Raw genomic sequence first — 22237 nt, 5'->3', positions numbered from 1 at the left:
TGTCAGGTGTTTTCTTTATTGTAGAGAAGCTATCTGGCTTGCAATCATTTAGAGTGGGCCCATATCATTAGTGTTCATAAGGAACAAATTTTGTGTTCAGATGATATTGGTAAGAATGAGTGAAATATTTGATATAAAGAGAAAATTTTAATCATTATCCAGATGTCCTTAAACTTGAGGGTCAACCTTCCTCCTCCTCCCCAGTGGTGAAATATCAAAGTAGACCCATTGGGGAGCCAACAGCAAGGGATTCCATATCCTTGGGGAAATTAGACGAAAAAAAAAACAAAACAAAACCCAAAAAACTAGGTATACCCTGTGTCTGTGTCTGGAGTTAATAGATTCAAGAGTTGTTGCTGTCCATCCTATTCAGCTCCAGCCTTACTATAGGTATTGGGACCTCTGTAACCTTCCATATTTCCAAGTAGGAAACTGTTCTTTCTCCTGGGTGAAGAATATCTAGAGAAAACAGTCTCCACCTCCTCCCTGCCAGGATGTCACCACACCAGTCAGTATTATATGGAGGGTGGAGGCCATCAAAGCAACTGAGGCTGCAAGAGCAAAACTGGCTCAGCATCTGACACCTCATCCACAGCCACCGTGCACTCCCCCCTCTGTCCCTTATGTTCCTCCCTCCCTCACAGCTCCAGTTTGGTCTCCCCTTGAGTGCTGGGTTTAGACACACAGAGTGACTCAGAGAAAAACAATGATCTTGGTGGATGATGTCAGTGGAAGATAAAGATTAACAAAACTAAAACAATGGCCTCTGGCTATCCTGGGCGTCTACTCACTGCCAGGCCATGAGGTAAATGCTCTCCAAACACATTCTCTTCTAATCCTCATAATGGCCCCAGAGCTACCAGGTTTCTTTATCAGGAAGTGGGAGTTTAAGAAGGTGTATGACTTTAGCCAAGAGTACCTAACAGAACCACGATTCAAAATGTAACCCTGGTTTTCTAATTTATACTCTGGTAGGATACTGTCACTTTGTAACATGGAGCAGGGGACCTATCTTGTGAATGCACTGCCGTTCTCAGGCTACCATATCAGAAGCAATGTATAGCTACTCCTGGCTTTAGTTAAGAGTTCCCATGAGCATTCAACTGGGTCTTCCCTGGAATGCTTAGTCTGGGGAACCCACGTTGACATGAATTCCGAGGACACTAGCCACTGGAGTCCACACTGCGCCTCCGCTCCTTCAAGCTCAAAACCTGTAGTTGGTGTTTCATAGAGGACCCTAAGGGCTGGAGTAAAAGAAATGATCCATTTACCCAGGAAAGAAGACAGATCCTGGCTCAGGAGAGAGGCCAAGCAGTGGTCAAGAATCAAAATGCTTCTCAACAGACCATCAAAGTCTGTCTTCAGGCCAAAAATGATGAGCAACAAGAAAGCAATTATAAGATTAGTAGACGAGAAGTAGGGGGACAGTTGAGGCAGCTAGATGGGAGGTAGATAGAGACTTCATTACCATCCCTTGATTGCACTAAAATGAAAGACTCTGGAGATCTGGAAGCAGTTCTGCTGGTTGGCCAGCTTGTCTGATTTCTGTCTGTCCCTTCAGAAAGGAAGGCTCCAAAGAAAGAGGTCGCTGGCCATATACAACCTTCAAGAGCTCTGAATGCATCAGACCAATGGGTCCTGACTCTTACTGTCCCCTCCAAGGACCAATGCAGCTGGATCGCCCCTTTCCTATAGCCATCTGCTGGTGAGAGCCAGCCCGTGTCAGATATGTGCACACTTGCACTGCAAATACGTGAGACAATAGGGCACCTTGCCCTTTTCCATGAACTAAGACCTCCCGTGGCACCTCACCCTCTTCCATGAACTAAGACCTCCCGTAGACCTCCAAACAGTCCCTTAATTCCGAGACAGTCCTCAGAGTCTACAAAGAAACCCTCCAAGTAGACTGTAGAAAAGGCTGCTTTATACTCGTGTTGTGTTCAAAATTAGAAAAGTGGGGATTTAGCATATTCCAAAATGTTAGGTCGCAGAATGTGTGACCTGTGAGTTATCAGGGTGTCGCTTTCAAAGAGTTAATGCTGAAAGATCCACCCTAGGAAGGGTGTGAAGAAGTGTTCTGTCTTCTTACAGTCACAGGAGACTTTGAAATATAAACATAAACATAGTCCAGGCTCTAGAGTCAGACAGTTTGGGTTTAAAACAGACTCATAAGAATAGCTCGGAACACATTGCTTATTATAAAGGCTTTCTTGGGCTTCAGGACTCCTTTTGGTTAGATAGAAACTATGGAGGCCACTTCCAGGGGTGAAGATGTGATGAGATACCATGCAGAAAATTGAATGTGGGGCGCATGGGGCATCCTCCAAAATTTTATCATCGTTGTCATTATTAGAGTTGCCTATTTTACCTTTCCTTAATTTTTTTGTGACTTTCTGACCCCTGACTGGCATGGAGTCCCCGGAGAATTCACCAGGGCTATGTGTGAACCAGAGGGTGCTTAGGAAAGTCACTACCTGTCTCTGACCCCCCGCCCCCGTCAATCACTTTCTTAGTTTATGAATACCAAGGACTGTCAGTGAGGTCGTGTTCCACAACTACGGTCATCCGAAGCCATCTCCATTTCAGCATAAATTAGCTCTCAGTTAAACGACGCTAAAGTGAAGCCAGTAATAAGTGGTCTAGTGCTCGCTCAGTCGATTTTCACCCCCACTGTGCGAAACAGGTAGTGGCTTCTGTTATTTTTTCCTGAACAAGATCTCTCTGAAGGTGTCTCCCACCTTCTCACATTTAAAGGATTTAGGTAAGAAGCCTTTCATTTTGGAGGAGTCCCCTCTCTATCCTTTAGTTCTCTCTTTTTCTTTTCCTTTTGTGGCTTTTCTACTCCCGTCACCGCAGAAACAGCACCTTTATTTTCACACACCAAGCCATATGGATGTAGGCTACTGAAGAGTAAACAGCCCCCTGCACCTCCCTCCTAGGTTGACAGCTGTTAACGGGGGCTGTGAATCCTTCTCACATGGCTCTGCCCTGCAAGCTACTGCTAACATGCCTTGGCCCGGCTTCTGGTAACATACCCAGCCTACCTGTTGGTTGTACCATGCAGTGCTACCACTTTTATATCCCCGTCGCTCTTCAATGCAGCACAACACTGTGTCCGATTTGATTCACGTTCGCTGTCATCCTTTCTCGGTTTTGTTCTGTTGCTTCACTTTGGCTGGGCATCCTCTGTCCCTGCCATCCTCAACTCTGCCTGGACCTATTACTCCTTTCATGCGTTAAGCTCCCTTTACGGATGCTGCCACTTGACATATCTGATTGTCCAATTCATACAGTATTCTGCTTTATTACTTTTAGGCTATGTGTTTGGCCTTTATTCTGCAATTGCTTTATCCTCTTTCCTAGAATTTAATGCTGTCTTTCATCTATCTCTGTTTACCCTTGTATTAATCTGAGGACAAAGATGAAATGTAAAGCTCATTCACTAAACTCTTCATTATATAAAATCTCTTTCTATAAGGTCATGCACCACTACTGATATTGGTAATGCTTTGCACTTGGTATTTTCAGTAATATTGCTTCTTCTTGGTAAGGATTTTTGATCATAGAAGCACTTATTATGATAGAAATCTAGCATGCAGATGACTTCACACCAAGTGCTTACCTCCCAAATAAAACTGTCCTCTGAGAAAACTTCTGTTCCAAAACTTAGAAGGCTTCCCCAACCTATCTTTGATATTCATGTTACTTCACCCAGCATAGCATGCATTCAGTGATGCATGGTAGAGGTCCAGTGATGTCTTCCTGAGGGTTTTTTTATTTTTCTTTTTTTGAAAAAATCCAATGGGATGTCAGCTACTGTTTTTAGCTCCACCTTGTCAGCCTGGTCCTACAGCAAGCAAATTATTAGCCATGCATGCATGGGTGGTGTGTGCCTTTCTTAGCGAGGCATGTATGGGTGATATGTGCTTTTTTTAACCATGCATGCATGGATAGTATTGCCTTCGATCCCAGCTAGGATATAGGAACTGAGATTGGAAGGTCATTTGACCAATAAATTATAGAGCAATCTGATCACTCTTTGCAAAAAAAAAAAAAAAAAAAAAAGAAATGATTTAATTTAAAGTAAGGCTAACACAAATGTTTCTCAGATTGCTGTATTTTAATAAATATTTATAAACAACTTAATAGATTTGAGGCATTATTTTAGGTAATATTTGTGAGGTTTTTGTGAGTCTTTACTAAGTAATTTAGGCCTTCACATTATTTTAAAATAGATTCTCCATATTTAAGAACATTTTCTCCATCTAGTGGACAAAGTGTAATATTACATCTATGAACAAATGGCTAACATCCTAGCCATATCTGAGACCAAGCATTTTTAACATTTGATAATAAATGTTTTGATTTTCATAGATAGTATTATTGCAAAAATATTTTAATATATCTGGTAATATTTTTCAAAAGAACCACATATATACTCTATATGCTAAGAGTTTCTTAGTCAAATTGAAAAACTAATATATTTAAAAATATAAATTAATGTTCTTTGGTGAATCAGTTAGCATTGATCCAATTAAACTGAGAAAACATAAATTCAAAATCACACTCTCCTATCTCTTTTCTTGTTCATACAGAATATGTAGCGAGAGCTCCTTCCTTCTGTTTCATTTAACCCTGACATCATCCTGCTAAATCACAAGGGGCAGCAAGCACAGATGCTCTTTAGAGCATTTCTATCTATGAGTCCTCTGTGACTGTCTCCTTACAGCAAAATCTACTCCCGTCCCTTCTATCATCCTCAGGTTCCCTGTGACGGTCTCCTTAAAGGGAGATCTACTCCTAGCCCTTCATCATCCTCGGGTCTCCTCTGTCTGTCTCCTTAAAGGGAGGTCTACTCAGATCCTTTCATCATCCTTGGGTCCCCCATGACTGTCTCCTTAAAGGGAGATCTACCCCATCCCTTCATCATCCTCTGGTCCCCTGTGACTGTCTCCTTAAAGGGAGATCTACTCTTATCCCTTCATCATCCTCTGGTCTCTGTGACTGTCTCCTTAAAGGGAGATCTACCCCCATCCCTTCAGCATCCTCGGGTCCCCCATGACTGCCTCCTTAAAGCAAAATCTACTCCTATCCCTCCCTATTCTTTTGAATATTGTCTGGCGAATGTGTACTGAGTAGCACTAAAAGCCCCTTTAGATACTACTCCTCTATGAAGACATCACCGGTATCCCTGTCTGAGTTAAAACTATTGCTTTTATGTTTTTAAACACAGTATACTCATAATAAGTGTTTAATAAATGCTTATTTAATGAATAACATCCCAGAAGAATTTTCCTAAATTCCCCTGATATCCCTCTTTAATGCTTAAAAAAACCCTGCCTTCCCTGAATTTCCTGGGGAACGTCAAAATGCCTGCAAAGCCATGGCCCTACCCAGGGGAGTTAGAGACCTCTCGTTTGGTCCACAGCTACTGACACGTGTTCGTGTCTCATGGAATCAGGCATTCTTTCAGGGGGGACTTCAGGAGCATTGGATTAGCTCAATGTCTTTGATCAATCAGCTTTTCTAGAACCTGTCCTCTTTGTCTATAGAGTGACTGTTTAATTAAATAATCTTCCAGTGTCTTGATGGAACCATCTAAATACATTTATAAGATAACACGATTCTAAGAGAATCTGAAGGGTTGGGGAGATGGCTCAGTTGGTAAATCCTTGCCACAAAAGCATGAGAATGTGAGTTCATAGCTCCTGCATGCATGTTAAAAGACTGTTGTGGACAGCATGTGTCTATGATCCCATCTTTGGTCAGGCAGCCCCCATCAACCAGTAAACTCCAAGTTATGTGTGAGAAACTATCTCAAAAATAAGACTAATAGCAATTTTTGGAAACAGCATCAGCCTTTGGCCTGCACACATGCATACATATACAAACATGTACATACACCACACTTGCCACCACATACACACAGAAAATGTTAAGTTGGAAAGGAGGTTTCTTGAATGACTAAGCCACATTATTACTTTCTCCCTTTTCTTTTGTGCTTGAAGGCTGGTTCAGGTGTTGCCTGGTCATAGGTCCATATGTGATCAATGATTCACCCACCTCCCCAGTTGGCTGACTTGAGATACTTGAAACATAACACTGGATATGAAGAACCTTAAAAAAATACAAAATGTTTTAAACTAGTGGGCCAACAGTTGTGTATGTGTGTTCATATGTGTGTGGGCATGTGTGTATGGTGTGCACATAGACGTGTTGAAAATTTACCTGAGGGCATTCATTGTGCATGTAGGCCAACACTGTACCATTGAGATGCATGTTCAGTTGTGGATAAAGATTCTAATCTGGAAATGTTGGTAAAAATTTAATTTGAATTTGTGCATTCAGTGATCTCTTTTAACCTCACATCCCAGGTTGTCACTCTCTTCTGTTCAAGGATGCATGAGAGTTGAATTTGATACTTATTGATACATCACTAGAAAAGTTCATTTGGGAAAGCTTATCTGGGTTATAAAGACAATCATTTTGACAGCTGTTATATGTGGCTACTTTTTGTTCTCTGACTTTAAAGCCTGTATTGTAAGTGGACACTGCTTGTTAGTTTCCAGGGCACCCAACCCAAATAATCACACAGAAACTATATTAATTATAACACTGTTTGGCCAATGACTCAGGCATATTTCTACCTAGCACTTACATCTTGAATGAACTCATTTCTATTAATCTGTGTATCACCACAAGCCTGAGGCTTACAAGGAAGGTTCTGGCAGGTGGCTGGCAGCTCTCTCCTTCAGCAGCTACATGGTATTTCTCTGATTCCCCCTACTCTTGATATATATATATATATATATATATATATATATATATATATATATATGGATTTCCCGCCTGGATTCACTCTACTAAGCTATTGGCTTAAAGAGTTTCTTTAATAACCAACGATAATAAAACATATTCATAGCATAAAGAAGGGAATCCCACATCACTGTATTAAACTCAATGCATTTCATTCTTTCTATTCATTTACCTCATTCAGTAAAGAGGTTTTGATGTTCTTTGTTGTGTTGATGGAGGTTGAACTCAGAGCCTAATATGGATCAGTCACATTTTCATTTTAAGAAGATAAAGATACTAGATAAAGGCAGGAAAATGGATTCAAAAGACAACTGTAAGGGCTACTACATATTCACAGTGAGGGATGCAGAAACTAATAATTTAATAAGTGCAATGTGAGAAGGAAAAGAAGGCCAGGTTTAGGTGCATTGTGATATTAGACAATGGCAGTTGCTTAGCCGAACTCAAATATTTACTGAATTATATGAATTTATTCTCTTCTAAACAAGAATTCTGTGCTCAGAGCTACTTTTACAGAATGACTCCTTTTTTAAAAAAAAAAATGAAGTTAGGTTTAAAAAGACTTAAGTCTTATAAATTGTCAAAATCCAAGGAAAATAAGAATATTAAACCAATGTGATGTTTACAGTTGTAGGTTTGTTTGTTTGTTTGTTTGCAGTGTTTAGGGCTCAAACTCAGGGTATTAGACTATGCAAACATGCTACCACTAAACTACATCTCTAGTTCAATGTTGTAATTTTTACTATCAAGAATTAGATGTAAAAATCTTCCTATCACTCCCTCAAACAAGCTACTCCCCAAACAGAGATACGAGACAGCCAATGCTCACACCAATGTGATTCTTTTTCTTTTATTCACAGTTTCGATGTGGACAATGGCACATCAGCGGGACGGAGTCCCTTGGATCCCATGACCAGCCCAGGATCTGGGCTAATTCTCCAAGCAAACTTTGTCCACAGTCAACGCCGGGAATCCTTCTTGTATCGATCTGACAGCGATTATGACCTCTCTCCAAAGTCTATGTCCAGAAACTCCTCGATTGCCAGCGATATGTGAGTATAAGGGTGGGCAGGAAAGGGAGAAGAACCTAGGGGAACCTGAGCAAATACATCTCTGAGTGGATGATGTCCTAAATGGACTCATCCAACCGTGTCATCCTCCTTTGATGCAGAAAGCACATAAATTTATTCAAGCTGAAAATAAACAGTAGATTTAACTTGAGTACACTGTCACTCTTGATTAAGAGGAAAAATTTTTCTTAGAAAATACATTGCTTGGGGAAAGTAGAATTAAACATTTAATAGATAATTGGCCTTAAAACATCAATTTGTATTTATGTAAGACTTCTGTTTTAGATACTCAACCACATGTATATTTTCTAATATTTAAAAAAGCCTTAAATTTGGTCTGAATACCCTATGATGTTAGGATGGACAGTGTCTTAACTTTATCTTAACTGACTTGTGTCCAGACGTGAAACTGGCAAGATCTTTCAGGGATTTTGTACAAATTAAACCAGGTTTTGAATATAAACCACTAGAGGCAATATTATACATGAGTTTACTTAAGGACTGGTATTAAACCATATGTAATAAAATCTGAGTACCACCCTTGAGGTTTTACAAAGCACCACACAAAGGCAAAGCATGGGGCTATGGAAAGCTCTCTGCTCAAAGGAAATGGTAAGAAAGTAATGGGTTCTTGGAACAGTTTTGCAAAATGTAAAGGCTCTGATACATTGAAGGTTTGACAGTTAGCTGGGTGCAGAGTAAACATAGTAAGAGAGGAAGAAGACTCAAAGTCCATGGGAGCTGAGAGCCATCAAAGTTCTTAGCTAGAGTTTGGCTTTGGTCGTGCTTCATTTTTTTATTATATTTTGGTTATTATTTTTCTATTTGGGAATAATAAGACAGTGATGTCATAACAGGGAAGAAGTTCCCAATTTCACCAAAACACAATCGGCCACATGCTTAAGATCCAAGGTAGTAAGAGTGCAGCCAAGAGATCAGTCCTGATGTAAGAGTGCAGCCAAGAGATTGGTCTTGATGTAAGAGTGCAGCCAAGAGATCAGTCCTGATGTAAGAGGCACAAGGCCTAAAGAACTGTGGGGTGCATGTGTGTGTGCATGCATATGTGTGTGTGTGTGTGTGCGTGTGCGTGCGTGTGCATTTGTGTATGTGGGGGGGTGTAGCTGGTAAAGATAAAGAAACAAAAGGAGTGCCACAATTGTGACCCTGAGTAAATAAATGACAGTATTTACATGAGGAACAAGGGACAGAGAATGGACAATATAATGCCAGACCCTAAGTAGTAGATTTCAGCTCATATAGAATAGTATAGAAAAAAACTTGACAGTTGTTGGGAACGGAAAAACAAAGATGAGGAACAAAAGTCTCCTGAACTAGAAGAAATTAAAAAAATAATCAATTACCTTGTATAATTAATAGGTGTTTAGATGTCACTTGAGTGAAGCACCTTGGTCAGGCAATGGTGTCAGAAGCCCAATAGGATGTAGAGTGAATCAAAAGTGGTTCTCTGAGCCAGTGAATGCATAGTTTTAGAAAACAGATGGGAAAAGGGAGTGAGAGAATTCAAGTTAACTAAAGAAGAAATAAGCTCAAGAGAAAAAAATTAAAATGAATAGCACTTGAGCTGAGTGAAGGCTGAGAAGTAAGAGACTAAAAATCAGCAGGAAAGAGGATTACAGATAAATGAAGAGTTATTGGATACAAATATGATCTTGAGCTCAAGAAACTTTCTGGAAAAGTAGGAGAGGCTGAGATTGTAAGAAGAAACAAATAAAAGAAGAAATACAAATATAGAGATGAAGGGGCAAAAGGTTTAGAAAATTCATGGCTAAGGATGGCTACTTGTCCACTAACAGGAGGTTTAACCATTGACACCAATGGGAGTGGAATTGGCAGTTTGAGTACAAGGTGAAAGGACAAAGCCACTACACACCCAGGCCTGGTGGTACACACCTGTGATTTCAGCTACTCAGAGGCTGAGGCAGGATGGTGGTAAATTCAGACTGTCTCAGCTATTAAAGACATGCTCACTCCTGGCATCACAGTGAGACAGTGCCTCAAAGTAAAAGGACAAATAGGGCTGGAGGTGTATCATACGGTGGTAGAGTATCTACCTAGCACAATATATGCAAGACTCTAGATTTAAGTGCAGTGAGGGTAAAGACCACTAAACAGATTAAGGAAGAGAACAATGCACGAGAGAGATTAATAGAGGAAAACTCAATCCAAGAATCCCCATAGATAACCATTAAAAGCTGCCTAGCCCAACATCGTTGAAAGTGAAGCAAAAAAAAAGACAGATGTGGCTGTAGATCCCAAGGATCATAGAACACCAAGGAGGAGGGGTGGAAAGAATGTAAGAGCCAAAGGGTAGAGAGATGTGCGCAAGAAGAGGTCTTCTAGCCACGACATGATGGAACAATTGTGTTCATGGGCTCACAGCACACAACAGCTGAGGTTATCTGAGTAAGACTTACATGAGATCGGGCCTGCCAGAATTTCCTCCTGAATGAGGAAGGTGTCCTTGAGGCTCCAACCCTTCCTGTGGGACCATAGGCAATTAATTAACAGGCAAGAAACTCTAATTAAACTCAATGGACCACATATAAAAAGAAAAATGGAGGCATGAGGAAGACTTGTTGAGAAGAAAGTAGGAGAGGGAAGGGATGGGAATGAGAACAACTAAAATTTCCTTAATTGAATGAGAGAAATTGTCAAGCAATTAAAGCTATTAAAAGGAAAGGTCAGAGAAGGACATGGAGTGAATAACTCGACTCTATTTTAATGGTTAAATGTTCTATTCTCTAAAATTCTAGCAAAACAATCTGGGGATGCTAATGCATAGGCTCTGTGTGTGTGTGTGTGTGTGTGTGTGTGTGTGTGTGTGTTATCTCTTATTCAAGTTAGAAAAGACTAAATATGCATCTCCAATTTATGAAAAGCTGATAATATTTCACATTCTAAAAAAGCCTTTATTTCCAAAGCCCTATACAAGAATGGCCTCATTTTACCCTGCACCAATTCAAGAGCTCCTTTATCTGCTCAGAGAACTCATATACAAATGACAAATTGAATCAGACCCTGTTGCAGCTCTGTATATTGTTGAAAATTAATGTCTTGGCGTGCTCAGCTTTCTGAGTCCCTCTGTGCATGTTCCTAGGAGAAATGAGGCATTCCTTTCATGCTTGCTGGGAAACAAGATAAACAAAATAATTATGACTTCATATTTCATTTAATATAGCATTTATCTTCCACATATAGATGAGTAGGCTTTGCCTTTAATTTGATAGCTTACATGTCCATGTGTGAACTCAGATTCCTTTAACTAGTTTACATTGATGCGGTAAAGATTGTTCAATGTCCATAGCTCCAATCCACAGTTCAACTGTGCTCTTTAGAGAATGATGTCATTAAAATCTACCTTGCAGACTTGATGATTCTGTGTATATTGTTCTTATCTAGCTTTTCACCAGATAAAATCCCTAGCGTCAATGAGTGTTTGCTATTCTTTGTTTGACTGAGATGTTTTAGAAAAACCAAATTCTATGTATGTTTACATATAATTGTTTAATTAGGAAATGAGAAGAAAGAAAATAATCATTTCCTGACAAGATGACATCCTCTTATAATCTGCAAATAAATATTAATAAGTAGCTGATACACACAAAGGAAAAAACAACAGCGACAGTCATAACACAAATTGTCTGCAGATATTACACTTCACTTTTTTGAGTATTTTGGTACCTGCCATTTCATTTGATCCTTCAGTTCTTTTAATAGGGTTATTAATATGCTATTTGTGGATAGGAGATCCAAAGTCCAGGAATTTTTCATCTTTTCAAAATACAATAAAAGTTTTGATCATTTGTAAAGAACATTATTTTGTTGATACCATTATGGACAGTATTTGTGAGTGGATAGGCAAAACTCATTTGACCACCAAAATTGCTATGACACAGTGTAGAAGTTAGCTCTATTCAGGAAATAGCCAGACTAACTAAAAGATAAACAATTATATTTTTATTTATATAAAGGGAAAAATTCATGAAACAGGAACAAGAAGTCCAAGCTCAGATGTGCTGTGAGGGAACCACAGAGAGAGAGAGCACCTGGGTGGTGCGGTGTGGCTATTTTTCTCCAGGTCCCAGAAATCCACACCTTAACTTGGTTCCACCTCTTGAAGACAATTGGCTAACAAAGCTTCCTTATCACCTCCCCCTTTTGTCTAAACAAGAGCAATCCAAACCCATTACAAAATTATATACAATAGGAACAGATATCAAGTATAAAATTACAACCATCATAAACAATATTAAGCAAGGAACACATGACAATGTTTTAATAATCATTCTATTCTGAAGAGTCTAAGTCTTGCATTGGAAATAAGCTTAGCTAAATCATAAGACGACTGCAATCTTCAACCCCATTGAAGGCCTGAGAAGGGAGATAATATTACTTGAGTAGAGCAGTATATAATAGAGACAATTGGCTACCTGAGCAATCACCTAAAGTCTCATTTGCAATGCTGAAGCAACCTACTTTGGCTAAGGCCTAGCATAACTGACAGACCATTTTCAGAGGCAGGGAACTTTTCAGAATCGTCTTACCCTGTCTTGGCAAGGTTTAGCAGTCCTTTTCCTTGTGTTCTGCTTATCCAATCTGAATATCATGTACTTTGTCAGAGTTTGAGGCATGGACAGTTCCTTGCCCAAAAGCCAGTCATGCCAAGAAGAAAACAAACTCCGAGTGGAGTGTCTTCGGTGCTCAACATTCTCTCAGGAATAGATTGGTGCTGTCAGGAGCAATCATGTCTCATGTCAACAGAACCCTAAATTATTTAAATGCCATGTTCTACAGTTCCTTAAAGTGGTTGAAGATTACCTATCTAGGCAAAATACAATCTCTTTATATCTAAAGAACCTAATTAATCTGACTATATGTAAAACAAACATGAACAACTATTGACCTATAATATTTAATACCTGTATAACTTAAGGACTAAGACTTATGTCAGAATATTAAATAAGCTGTAAACAAATGTTCAGCAAATGAGGACAATGACCTAAAAATGTAAACAATATATAAGTATCTTGATCAGAGGTAAGAATAATATATAATGCAATATGAAAATATACTTTAAAAGTTGTATCAATATGCAAAAGGTCCTATACAGAGGTAGAAACATGTATGTATACAATCTGACAGAAGAACTTTGCATAGGTATACAAATATTGTAAATAAAAATAACAAATATATTTTGAACTTGTATCAATATACAAAACTATACCAATGTAAATTATCCATAAGTAATAGCTCACAAGTATTCACTCTACTACCCACTTATTATTATCCCTTTTTAAAAAATTTCTAAACCTATATAGTTTCCACCCCAACCCTCTACCTTATACAAGTAATAATCAACAACCCCTAAATAATATTCCCAACCCTGAAAACAAACTGTTTGGGAAAGGGGACTTCATCCTCTAGAATTGTTTTCCACTGTCATGGGGGCAATGTTCTCTATAGGATCCTGCAAAAGTAAAGTGATGGTTAAGTTTCAGGATTACTGTCTAGTATAATTGCAAACAATTTCCAAACAGTCAATAGGGTTTTTTCCAAAGTTCTTATTTGAAGTTCTGGCCAGAACATCATGAGAAGGTGCACCATGTCAGCAGCTGTAACCCAAAAACTGGTTTTAAAGCAGTGATATCAGCATCATGATGTCACCTCAACCAGGTAAAGTTGTTGATGTGAGGCCCCGTGTTCTTTTTGGAAACTTTAAATATTACTGCAGGAAACGGATCTATAGGAAACTCTATTGTTCATCATGGAAAACTTAAAAATTATTCATATAGACATTCATTCAATAAAGAACATGATATAGACAAAATAGACAAGGAGAAAGTAAAATTTTTCCTAAAATCTTTCTTCTGTTCAATGCCAGATGACACCTGATATGAGACAGATACTCTGAATGTTCCTTTTAACAACACACTTGGATTTAGAGAAGTACAGACTCATTGTCCAACCCCAAAGCCAGTTCTATATATTCATATATGTGTATATATAAATAAATATTATTTAATTTAAATATACATATATAAATCTATATGCTTTGATCACCTGGACTCATAAGTCATATTTTTTTTTTCTCGATGATCCTTATTGAATACCAATTTTTCCTTCTGTCAGCATCCAAACATCCAGGGTCCCTTGAATTTTTAAAGATGTGAATTTTCTTGTAAAGACAAGAGCAGAACCCTGCCCCAACCCTATATGGTTTCCTTACCGCCTGTAGGGTTGTCACTGTTGTGGATGAGCTGTCAATTCTCTTTCTCAAAAGGTTTCTCTTTTTCAAAGCGAATTTTTTATTAATTTTGATGGTATCTATAGTTTTTCTTCTCTTGTGAAAACAAGAGCAAAACCCCTTCCCCAATGTAGCACATCTGCTGGTTTCCATTGTGAGGTCAGAACATCCTTGAAATACACCAGTTGATTTAATTCAGAAGTTTTTTCTATTATCCAATACCTCTCTGCTGCCATTGTTCCTTTCTCATTAGCATTAAGAAAATTCAAGGTTAATAAAGCATTATGCAATTTATTTCTGGGGGTATTTTTTATCCCTTTCTGTTTGTTCAATATACCCTTTATAGTTTGATTTGACCTTTCTATAACTGCCTGATCTGTAGGATTATTTGGTATACCTATAAAATGCATTATATTATAATAAGCACAAAAACCATTTTATTTTCTTAGATATACATTCTGGACCATTGTCTGTCTTTATTTGTGCAGAATACCCATGATGGCCATAACTTCTAATAAATGCATGATTACTGAGTCAGCCTTTTCTGAACTCAAGGCAGTTGCCCCTTGAAAAACCTGAATACGTGTCAATGGTTTGGCACACATATTTTAATTTTCCAAATTCTGTAAAGTGGAACACATTCATCTGCCATATCTCATTCCTTTGAATACCCTTTGGGTTAGTCTCTGCAGGCAATGGTGGTTGGTTAAGAAAGAACAAGTCGGATATCTTTTTATAATCTCCTTGGCTTGTTGCCATGTAATAAAAAACTTTTTCTTTAAACCTTTGGTATTGACATGATGTTTTTCACAAAATTCTGAAGCCTACAACATACTTCCAATCAATAATTGATTAATTTCTGCATTGTCTTGTGCTTATTTCATCAGTAGTAAAAGGCACTATTATTTATGTGGGGTCTATACCTGCTAATTGATGAAATCTCAATTTACCTTTTATAATTAATTCAGAGATTTTTTTTCACATAGTATTTTAGTATTTTTCTTAGTTTATGTGGTAGAAAGATCTATTCTAAGATAATATTGTCCCTCTGCATTAACTTTCCTGTGGGAGAAATTCTGGAAGGCAATATGACTAGAATACAATTAAAATTTGGATTCACCCTATCCACATGCACCTCCTATAATTTCTTCTCAACAGTCATCAATTGCTGTTAATTCTCTGGGACTATTTAAGTCTTTGTCACAATCTAAGGTTTTGTTTAAATGAATTGTTAGATCAGGTGTTATCTCAACAGCTGCTCATAGACTGGAAATGTCTCCTAACAATCTTTGAAAGTCATTAAGAGTCTTCAACCAATCTCTCCTAATCTGTGCCTTTTGTGTTCTAATTTTCTGTAAACCTATACTATAACCTAGGTAATTAACAGAATCTCCTCTTCTAATCTCTTCAGGAGCAATTTGTAATCCCCATTTAGGCAAAACTTTCTTTACTTCTTCAAACATTCTTCCTAAATGATCTACATTTGAATCAGATAACAAAATGTCATCCATGTAATGATAGATTATAGACTTAGGAAATTGCTTATGTATTATTTCCAGTAGCTGACTGACAAAGTATTGGCACGGGGTGAGGCTATTGAGCGTTCCCTATGGGAGGACAGTCCATTGATATCTCCTAGTAGGCTAAGAATTATTATAAGCAGGCACTGTAAAGGCAATTTTTTCTCTAGCCTTTTCTTGTAAAGGTATAGTGAAGAAACAATCCTTTTAAATCAATAACTATGAGAGGTCATCCCATCTTTGGTAACAGAGAAAGCAGAGGAATTCCAGATTGTAGAGGGCCCATAGGTTGAATAACCTTGCTGATAGCACTAAGATCTGTCACATTCTCCATTTTCCAGATTTCTTTTTAACAAAAAATACAGGAGAATTCCAAGGGCTGGTAGATTCTTCAATATGGTGAGCATCTAGTTATCTAGTTACTCTTGTACCAGCTGCTCTAAAGCCTGCAGCTTTTCTTCAGTTAGTGACCACTGTTTAACCCATATTGGTTTCTCAGTTAACCATTTTAAAGGCAAGGCCATTAGTACATTTGAAGGTTTGTCAATTGCTTTGTGTTCTTGTACAGCCTGAATGGCTGGTGACCTTTGTCTATAATATCTTCTAATATCTTCCCCAGAAACATAAGTTTGAGGGGGCTGCAGGAATGTTAATCTGAGTATTCAATTGCTGCATTAGGCTGTGACCCCACACATTCACTGCAATATTAGCTACATATGGCCTCGGCCTCCATTTCGGTCCCTCTGGCCCTATGTATTTGACCCATCTCATGCTTTGTTTCACTTGGGATAGGGTTCCAATTCCTAGGAACTGAACATCTACCTTTTGAAGAGGCCAAGTCAGATGCCAAGATTCATACATGATACTTACATTCGCACCCGTGTCCAGGAAGCCTTCAATAAAAATGTCATTTATACACACTCTTAGTTTTATTCTTTGATCATTTATAGAAGTCTGCCAGAATATGCTTTTCCTGTGTCCTACTGGAGTGCTGACTTATCCTTCATATCTATTCCATCATCCAGACCAGTATGGTTTTTTTACAGTAGGCACTGGATTTTTTTAATTTTCCTGGTGACACATGTTCTCCATAGTAACTGGGAATGATTGGACCACATTTGTCATGGGAGACTATGAAAGGCCACCCCCCCAAGGAATTTCTCAGTGATATCAGGTTGCCTTTTCTGTCTTTTGTTGACCTACATTCATTAGTCTAATGTCGGCCTTTGCCACACCTCCTACATATACCTGAAGGCTGAGTCCTCCTGTTGTTGCCATTCCCAGAGGAGACATTATTCCTAGGAATTCCTTGTTTACAATCCCTCTCAGATGTCCTACTACAATTAAAACATTTGGTATTTTGATGTCTCCTCATGCCATTGGAAATTGCTTCTCCTACCCAAGCTTCAGTACTATAGTCAAGTGTCTCAACATTCATTATAAGTAAGATCCATTTGTCCATTGGTACTGATCTGACCTTTAGAGGCCCAAGGATCTTTTTGTATTCTAAGTTGGCATTCTCAAAATCCAAACATTCAGTTAGTACACATCTAGCTTCTGGGTCTGTTACCCCTATCTGTACAGTCTTAGTTAATCTTTGTAAAAAGTCACTAAAGGGTTCTCTCTGACCCTGTTTGACCCTAATATATAATTCAGTTCTCTTTCCTAGTTCCTGAGTTTTATCCCAAGTATTTAAAGCTGCTGTGCTACATAGGGACAAGGTGTATTCATCGTAAAGAGCCTGATCCTGAGGATCAGAGTAAAGTCCCTTGTCCAGAATTTGATCTTGGGAAATCTCGGGTCCTTTTGCTTTTCCCTGTTGCTCTAAATTGTTTCTTTTCTCCAGTAACACTTCCAAAGCAACTGAGGTCCATTTTCTAGGACTGCTGAGATTTACTGAATCCAGTCTTGTGGCATTGCTTTGTTGCTTAAAGTCCACATTTTGACCATTTCCCTAATGAAGGATGAATATATTCCATAAAATACAATTGCTTGCTTAATTTCCTTTAGATCAGTCATATGTATGGATCAGTCATATATATTCTTTGACTACCTTAGGGTATTTGGTACCAGATGCTCTTTCTGATGATATCACCGGAAAGGCAGGTAGAACTCTGGGTAAGCTTTATACATACTGATGAGGCTAAATTTTGTCTTTGTACCTTTTGTCCCTGGTCATCAAATTTGATAAATTCCTCAATCTTTTCAAATCTTTTTACCACTGCCTTTTGTAAAGTCTGGATCTTCTGTTCAGTATTCTGTTCTAATGCCCTCATTGAGGATTCCAAGGTGTGAAGTCTGTAAAGTAGTGATAATGTCTCATTCTTAAACATAATTTTTATAGCATGCATATTACCTTCCTGGAGAGACATTCTATCAGTCAATCTATCATAACCCGTTGACAGAGTCCAATTAGTACATTCAACAGTACAAATTCTCTCGGACAATGTCTCAGCACCCTTTGTCATTAACTGGGTTTTGTTTGTCAGATTGGTTGTATCCTTCTCCAGAGTGCTGAATTTCCCTTTTGGTAATTATTAGTCTGCAAAGACTGTATCATTTCTAAAAGTGCCTCATTCTTGGCCCTATTATCAAACCATATTTTTAAGGAGAAAATAAGGACAAAGCTAATCCCCAGAATCAAATAAGTGATGTAGGAAGGAAATCATATAAACCTTGCATAACATCATACATGGTATAAGTAAAAAGGCTTATTGAACTCCTAGATTGTTAAATTGTTCATCATCTTGCCTTTTTAAATTATAAATTTATAATTTATATTTTAAATTTAAATCTTGCCTGTGGTTGAGTTTGAGCTGGAGTAGGTGCAATAACCGTTACCTGCCAGTAGGTGTCATGGCGCACTTGTAGCCATGTGGCCCACTTGAATCTGAATTTTAGCATTAAATGCTGAAAGATATGCTCAGATTAAAAACAATTATTCAGTGTAAATCACAGACTGTGTGCTCCCCGGTAGTACCTGACTGGTTCGCAGTCATACAAGCACAGTGAGAGCAAGAAAGCAGGGAAGCTACATCCCTTACTGGACCCAGAAGCCAGCCACACAGTTGCAAGTAGAAAAGGCTCTCTGAGTTGTTTAATGAGAAAATGAGAAGGACCGTGGCTAACGGCTACTCAGGGCCCACTAAGCAGGAATTCTATACCTAAATGAATGGTGTAGATAGTGGCAGCGACTGACTAGAGCTGCTGGAGACATGAGCCTCACAATTAGGGGCGCCAGCTGTAGAAGTTAGCTCAGTTTGGGAAATAACCAGGTTAACTAAAAGATAAACAATTATATTTTTATTTATTATAAGTTATGAGAAAAACTCACAAAACAGGAACAAGAAGTTCCAGCTCAGCTGTGCCATCGCGGAACCACAGAGAGAGCACCTGGGCCATGCGCCCGTTTTTCTCCTGGTCCCAGAAAGCCACACCCTAACTTGGTCCCACCTCTTAAAGATAATTGGTTAACAAAGCTTCTCCATCAATGCACTATAAAAAATATGGTGAAAATAAACTGTGGCAAATTTTGTAGTACATAAAAACATAAAGGAGCCATGTTCCTGGCTCAGAAAATGTGTACATTTCTATAGAATTAAACAAAGCTCAGAACCCATAAACATTCACTTATTTAAGGTAGACAGTTAGCAGGGCCTTCTCCATTTATTACATACAAATGCCACAGCAGTGACTGAGTTAGTAGCAATTTTGTCATATGAGCATAAGTCCCTAAGTTTGGATCCCAGCACCCATGTTAAAAGGGGGTGTGGCAGTGAGACACACCTGTAATCCCAGAGTTTGGGATGTTGAGATAGGAAATCCCTTGGCATTCAACAGTTAGTCTTGTGTGCCAGTGAGCTCCATATCCATCAAGAGGCAGAGATCATGACTCCAAAGTAAGGAGAAGAAGCAATTGAGGAAAACATTCCCTGTCAATGCCTAGCCTTACACACATGTGTACACAGGTATAGGCCTCCCACTAATGCCTGTCCATCCACAGGTACACACACCTAATTGTAAACATGCACACACATAAGAAAGATAAGGAACACAGTGTGTTGGCATGATCATAGTTAGGAAATAAGCATAGGAAAAGTAGATGTGAAGCACACTTAATAGTAAGACATTTATATTACTGGAGAATGCAACCAGAGAAATGAAGCCTGCCTCTGCAGTGACATGGGGAAACATGATAATGGCATAATAAGCAGATAATTCCATATTTCTCAAAGGTTTTCAAATTTTCAAATGTAGTAATTTTAAATTACTACAATGAGTAGTAATTTTAATAACGGCAAGTTCTGGTGTTGTCCATTACCCAACGAGCTAAGGTTGTGTGCATTGGAAATCAGAAAAAGCTGTGATATATTGCAAAGACTAACAGGAAAATGAGCAATGGCATGAGGTGTACTTGTTATTTTGTCATTGCTATGGCAAATACAACCACCACCACTACCACACACACACACACACACACACACACACACACACACACAAAGCAGCTTAAGGAAGGGAGACTGCATTCCAGCCCACAGTTTTAGAAGAGCCGTCTACCATGGCAGAAAAAGTATGGCAGTAAGCATGCATCTGGGTGTAGTAGCAAGGGTCTGGGAGGCCTGGTGGATTTTATTCCCTGACAAGAAGCAGAGATAGAGTGGATGTTCATGTTCCACTTGCTTTCTCTCATTTGTTCAGTCAAGGACTTGAGGCCATAGGATGGTGAGGCTCACAATGAGTCTTTTCACCTCAGTGAACCTCCCTGGAGATGTCCTCACAGATAGATATGTTCAGAGAATCGTCTCCCAAGGGATTCTGAGTCTCATCCCACCTGATGAAATTAAACACCACACAAGACAAAGAGCACTTAATCATAAAACTATAGTCCATGAAATGTAAGCCACCTCTCAAGCCAATTAGATTAATGTGGTTCTGCTTCTTCCTCCAGACCATTGGCGTAGTGGACCATGAGAGTGGAGGGAGCAGAAGCTGGAAATAGGGTTCAGACGGCTGTGGGTACAATGGAGAAAGTCCTACGGAAGATGACTTCAGTGAATCGGCTCAGCTTTATTCCATAGTATAGGAAATATATAGGATGAGGAACCTGGGGACAAACCCTAGTTTGTAGTAAGTGGCGTGGTATAGTCATAAGGTTTCATATGTGACAGCAGGGCCCTATAGCAAAGCTCTTAGTATGAGTCTTACTTACTATAGGTACAGCAGGGGAGTTTTCTATCAGGAAATGGGGCCACGGATCATCCTAAAGATAAATCAGGCATCCAGCTTTAGAGACAGCTTTCAGATAAGGTCAGTCTTCCGGGCCTTTCTCTAGATAAGGGCAGGTAGAAAGCAGAAGTTTCACCAAGGTAGGAAGTTCCCAGGTTGCCAAGCTTTGGAAAAAGCCAGGCTGTGACCTCTGACTAGTAAGGTCTTCCAACAGATTAAAATCAATATACCTGGATAACTGGCCCTCTTTTCCTATCTCTGCTGAGCATCCCACGGCATGCAGAATCTGGAGATGACTAGACATCTCTTCACTCAAGTTTACATACTGTGCCCTTATGTACAAGATCTGCAGTAGGAGTTGAAGGCATAGTGACACGGGTGGATCCATCTTACCACAAAAGCCTTGGACATACTTATCTTATTATCTCTGTGTCCCTTACAGTGGTTAGAAAGTTCTGTTCTTGGGAATGCTCTTGTGAGTGGACTTTGTGCCTACTTGTGTTTTTTACTTAGTTGCCTCGTAGTATTGCCTCCAGAGAGGGAACACTGGAGGATTGCCTACATATCTATTTTTATTTTCACACCAGGTTAAATAATTCTTCTTTGGACTCTTCCTGAAATGTCTCTGAAAGAATATCAAAATTAAAACAGACATGGTTTACTGCAAAGATTCTCTTCCTCACTGGACTGCGAACATTGTGTACCCTCTCTTAGATAAATTTTAGATTTCAATATACTGTATAGTTAGGGTTCTCTACAGCAAGAGAACTGGTAGAATGACAATATACATAAAATATATTAGAATGGCTTACAGGCTGTGAATGGTCTGGGTAGTCCAGCAATGGCTGTCTCACAATGGAAAGGCCAAGAATCGAATGGTGGTTAAATCCAGGAGATTGGATGTCTGAGCAGCCCCAGTCCAGTGTCAGAATCCCAAGGAAGTCCTAGAAAGCCGCTTATCTTCAGTGTGTTCTGGAAGAAATAGTAATTCCTAATATCAGTGACTGAATGCCTCAGGAGCAGGGTAAATGAACTCACCAACAAGAATGTAAGAAAATCCCCCACAAGTATCCCAAATTTAGGATGGACCATTCCACCTCAAATGAACCAGTCAAGAAAAGCCCTCACAGGTGGACTTGGGTTTTTTGTTGTTTCCAGATGTAGTCAAGTTGACAACCGAAATTAGCTATCACATATACTCGTTTTAAAGTCAACTGATTTGCCAGTTGAAAGCCGTCTTCCATAAAACTAAAGCTGGAAGGTACGGATGCCTGACCCTCTTTCCCTGTTTCCAGACTTCTCCCTGCTGAGGATGTTGGATTAAACAGACTCGTGGCAAT

The 22237-nt window shown here is 39.0% G+C and overlaps 1 protein-coding gene across 5 annotated transcripts in view; it reads left to right on the top strand.

Annotated features, from left to right (window-relative positions):
* Pde4d (phosphodiesterase 4D) overlaps positions 1-22237 on the top strand; it is an 821324-nt gene that overhangs the window by 607121 nt on the left and 191966 nt on the right. For all 5 annotated transcript variants that reach the window (XM_057790013.1, XM_057790014.1, XM_057790016.1 and 2 more), the window contains exon 2: positions 7677-7868. In XM_057790013.1, coding sequence (XP_057645996.1) covers positions 7677-7868 — 192 coding nt within the window. The remainder of the gene's footprint in view (positions 1-7676; positions 7869-22237) is intronic.

Source organism: Chionomys nivalis, chromosome 15 (genome assembly GCF_950005125.1).
Source record: "Chionomys nivalis chromosome 15, mChiNiv1.1, whole genome shotgun sequence".
NCBI lineage: Eukaryota > Metazoa > Chordata > Mammalia > Rodentia > Cricetidae > Chionomys > Chionomys nivalis.
The sequence above is the reverse complement of the archived record's forward strand: the minus strand, read 5'-3'. Positions and strand labels throughout refer to the sequence as shown.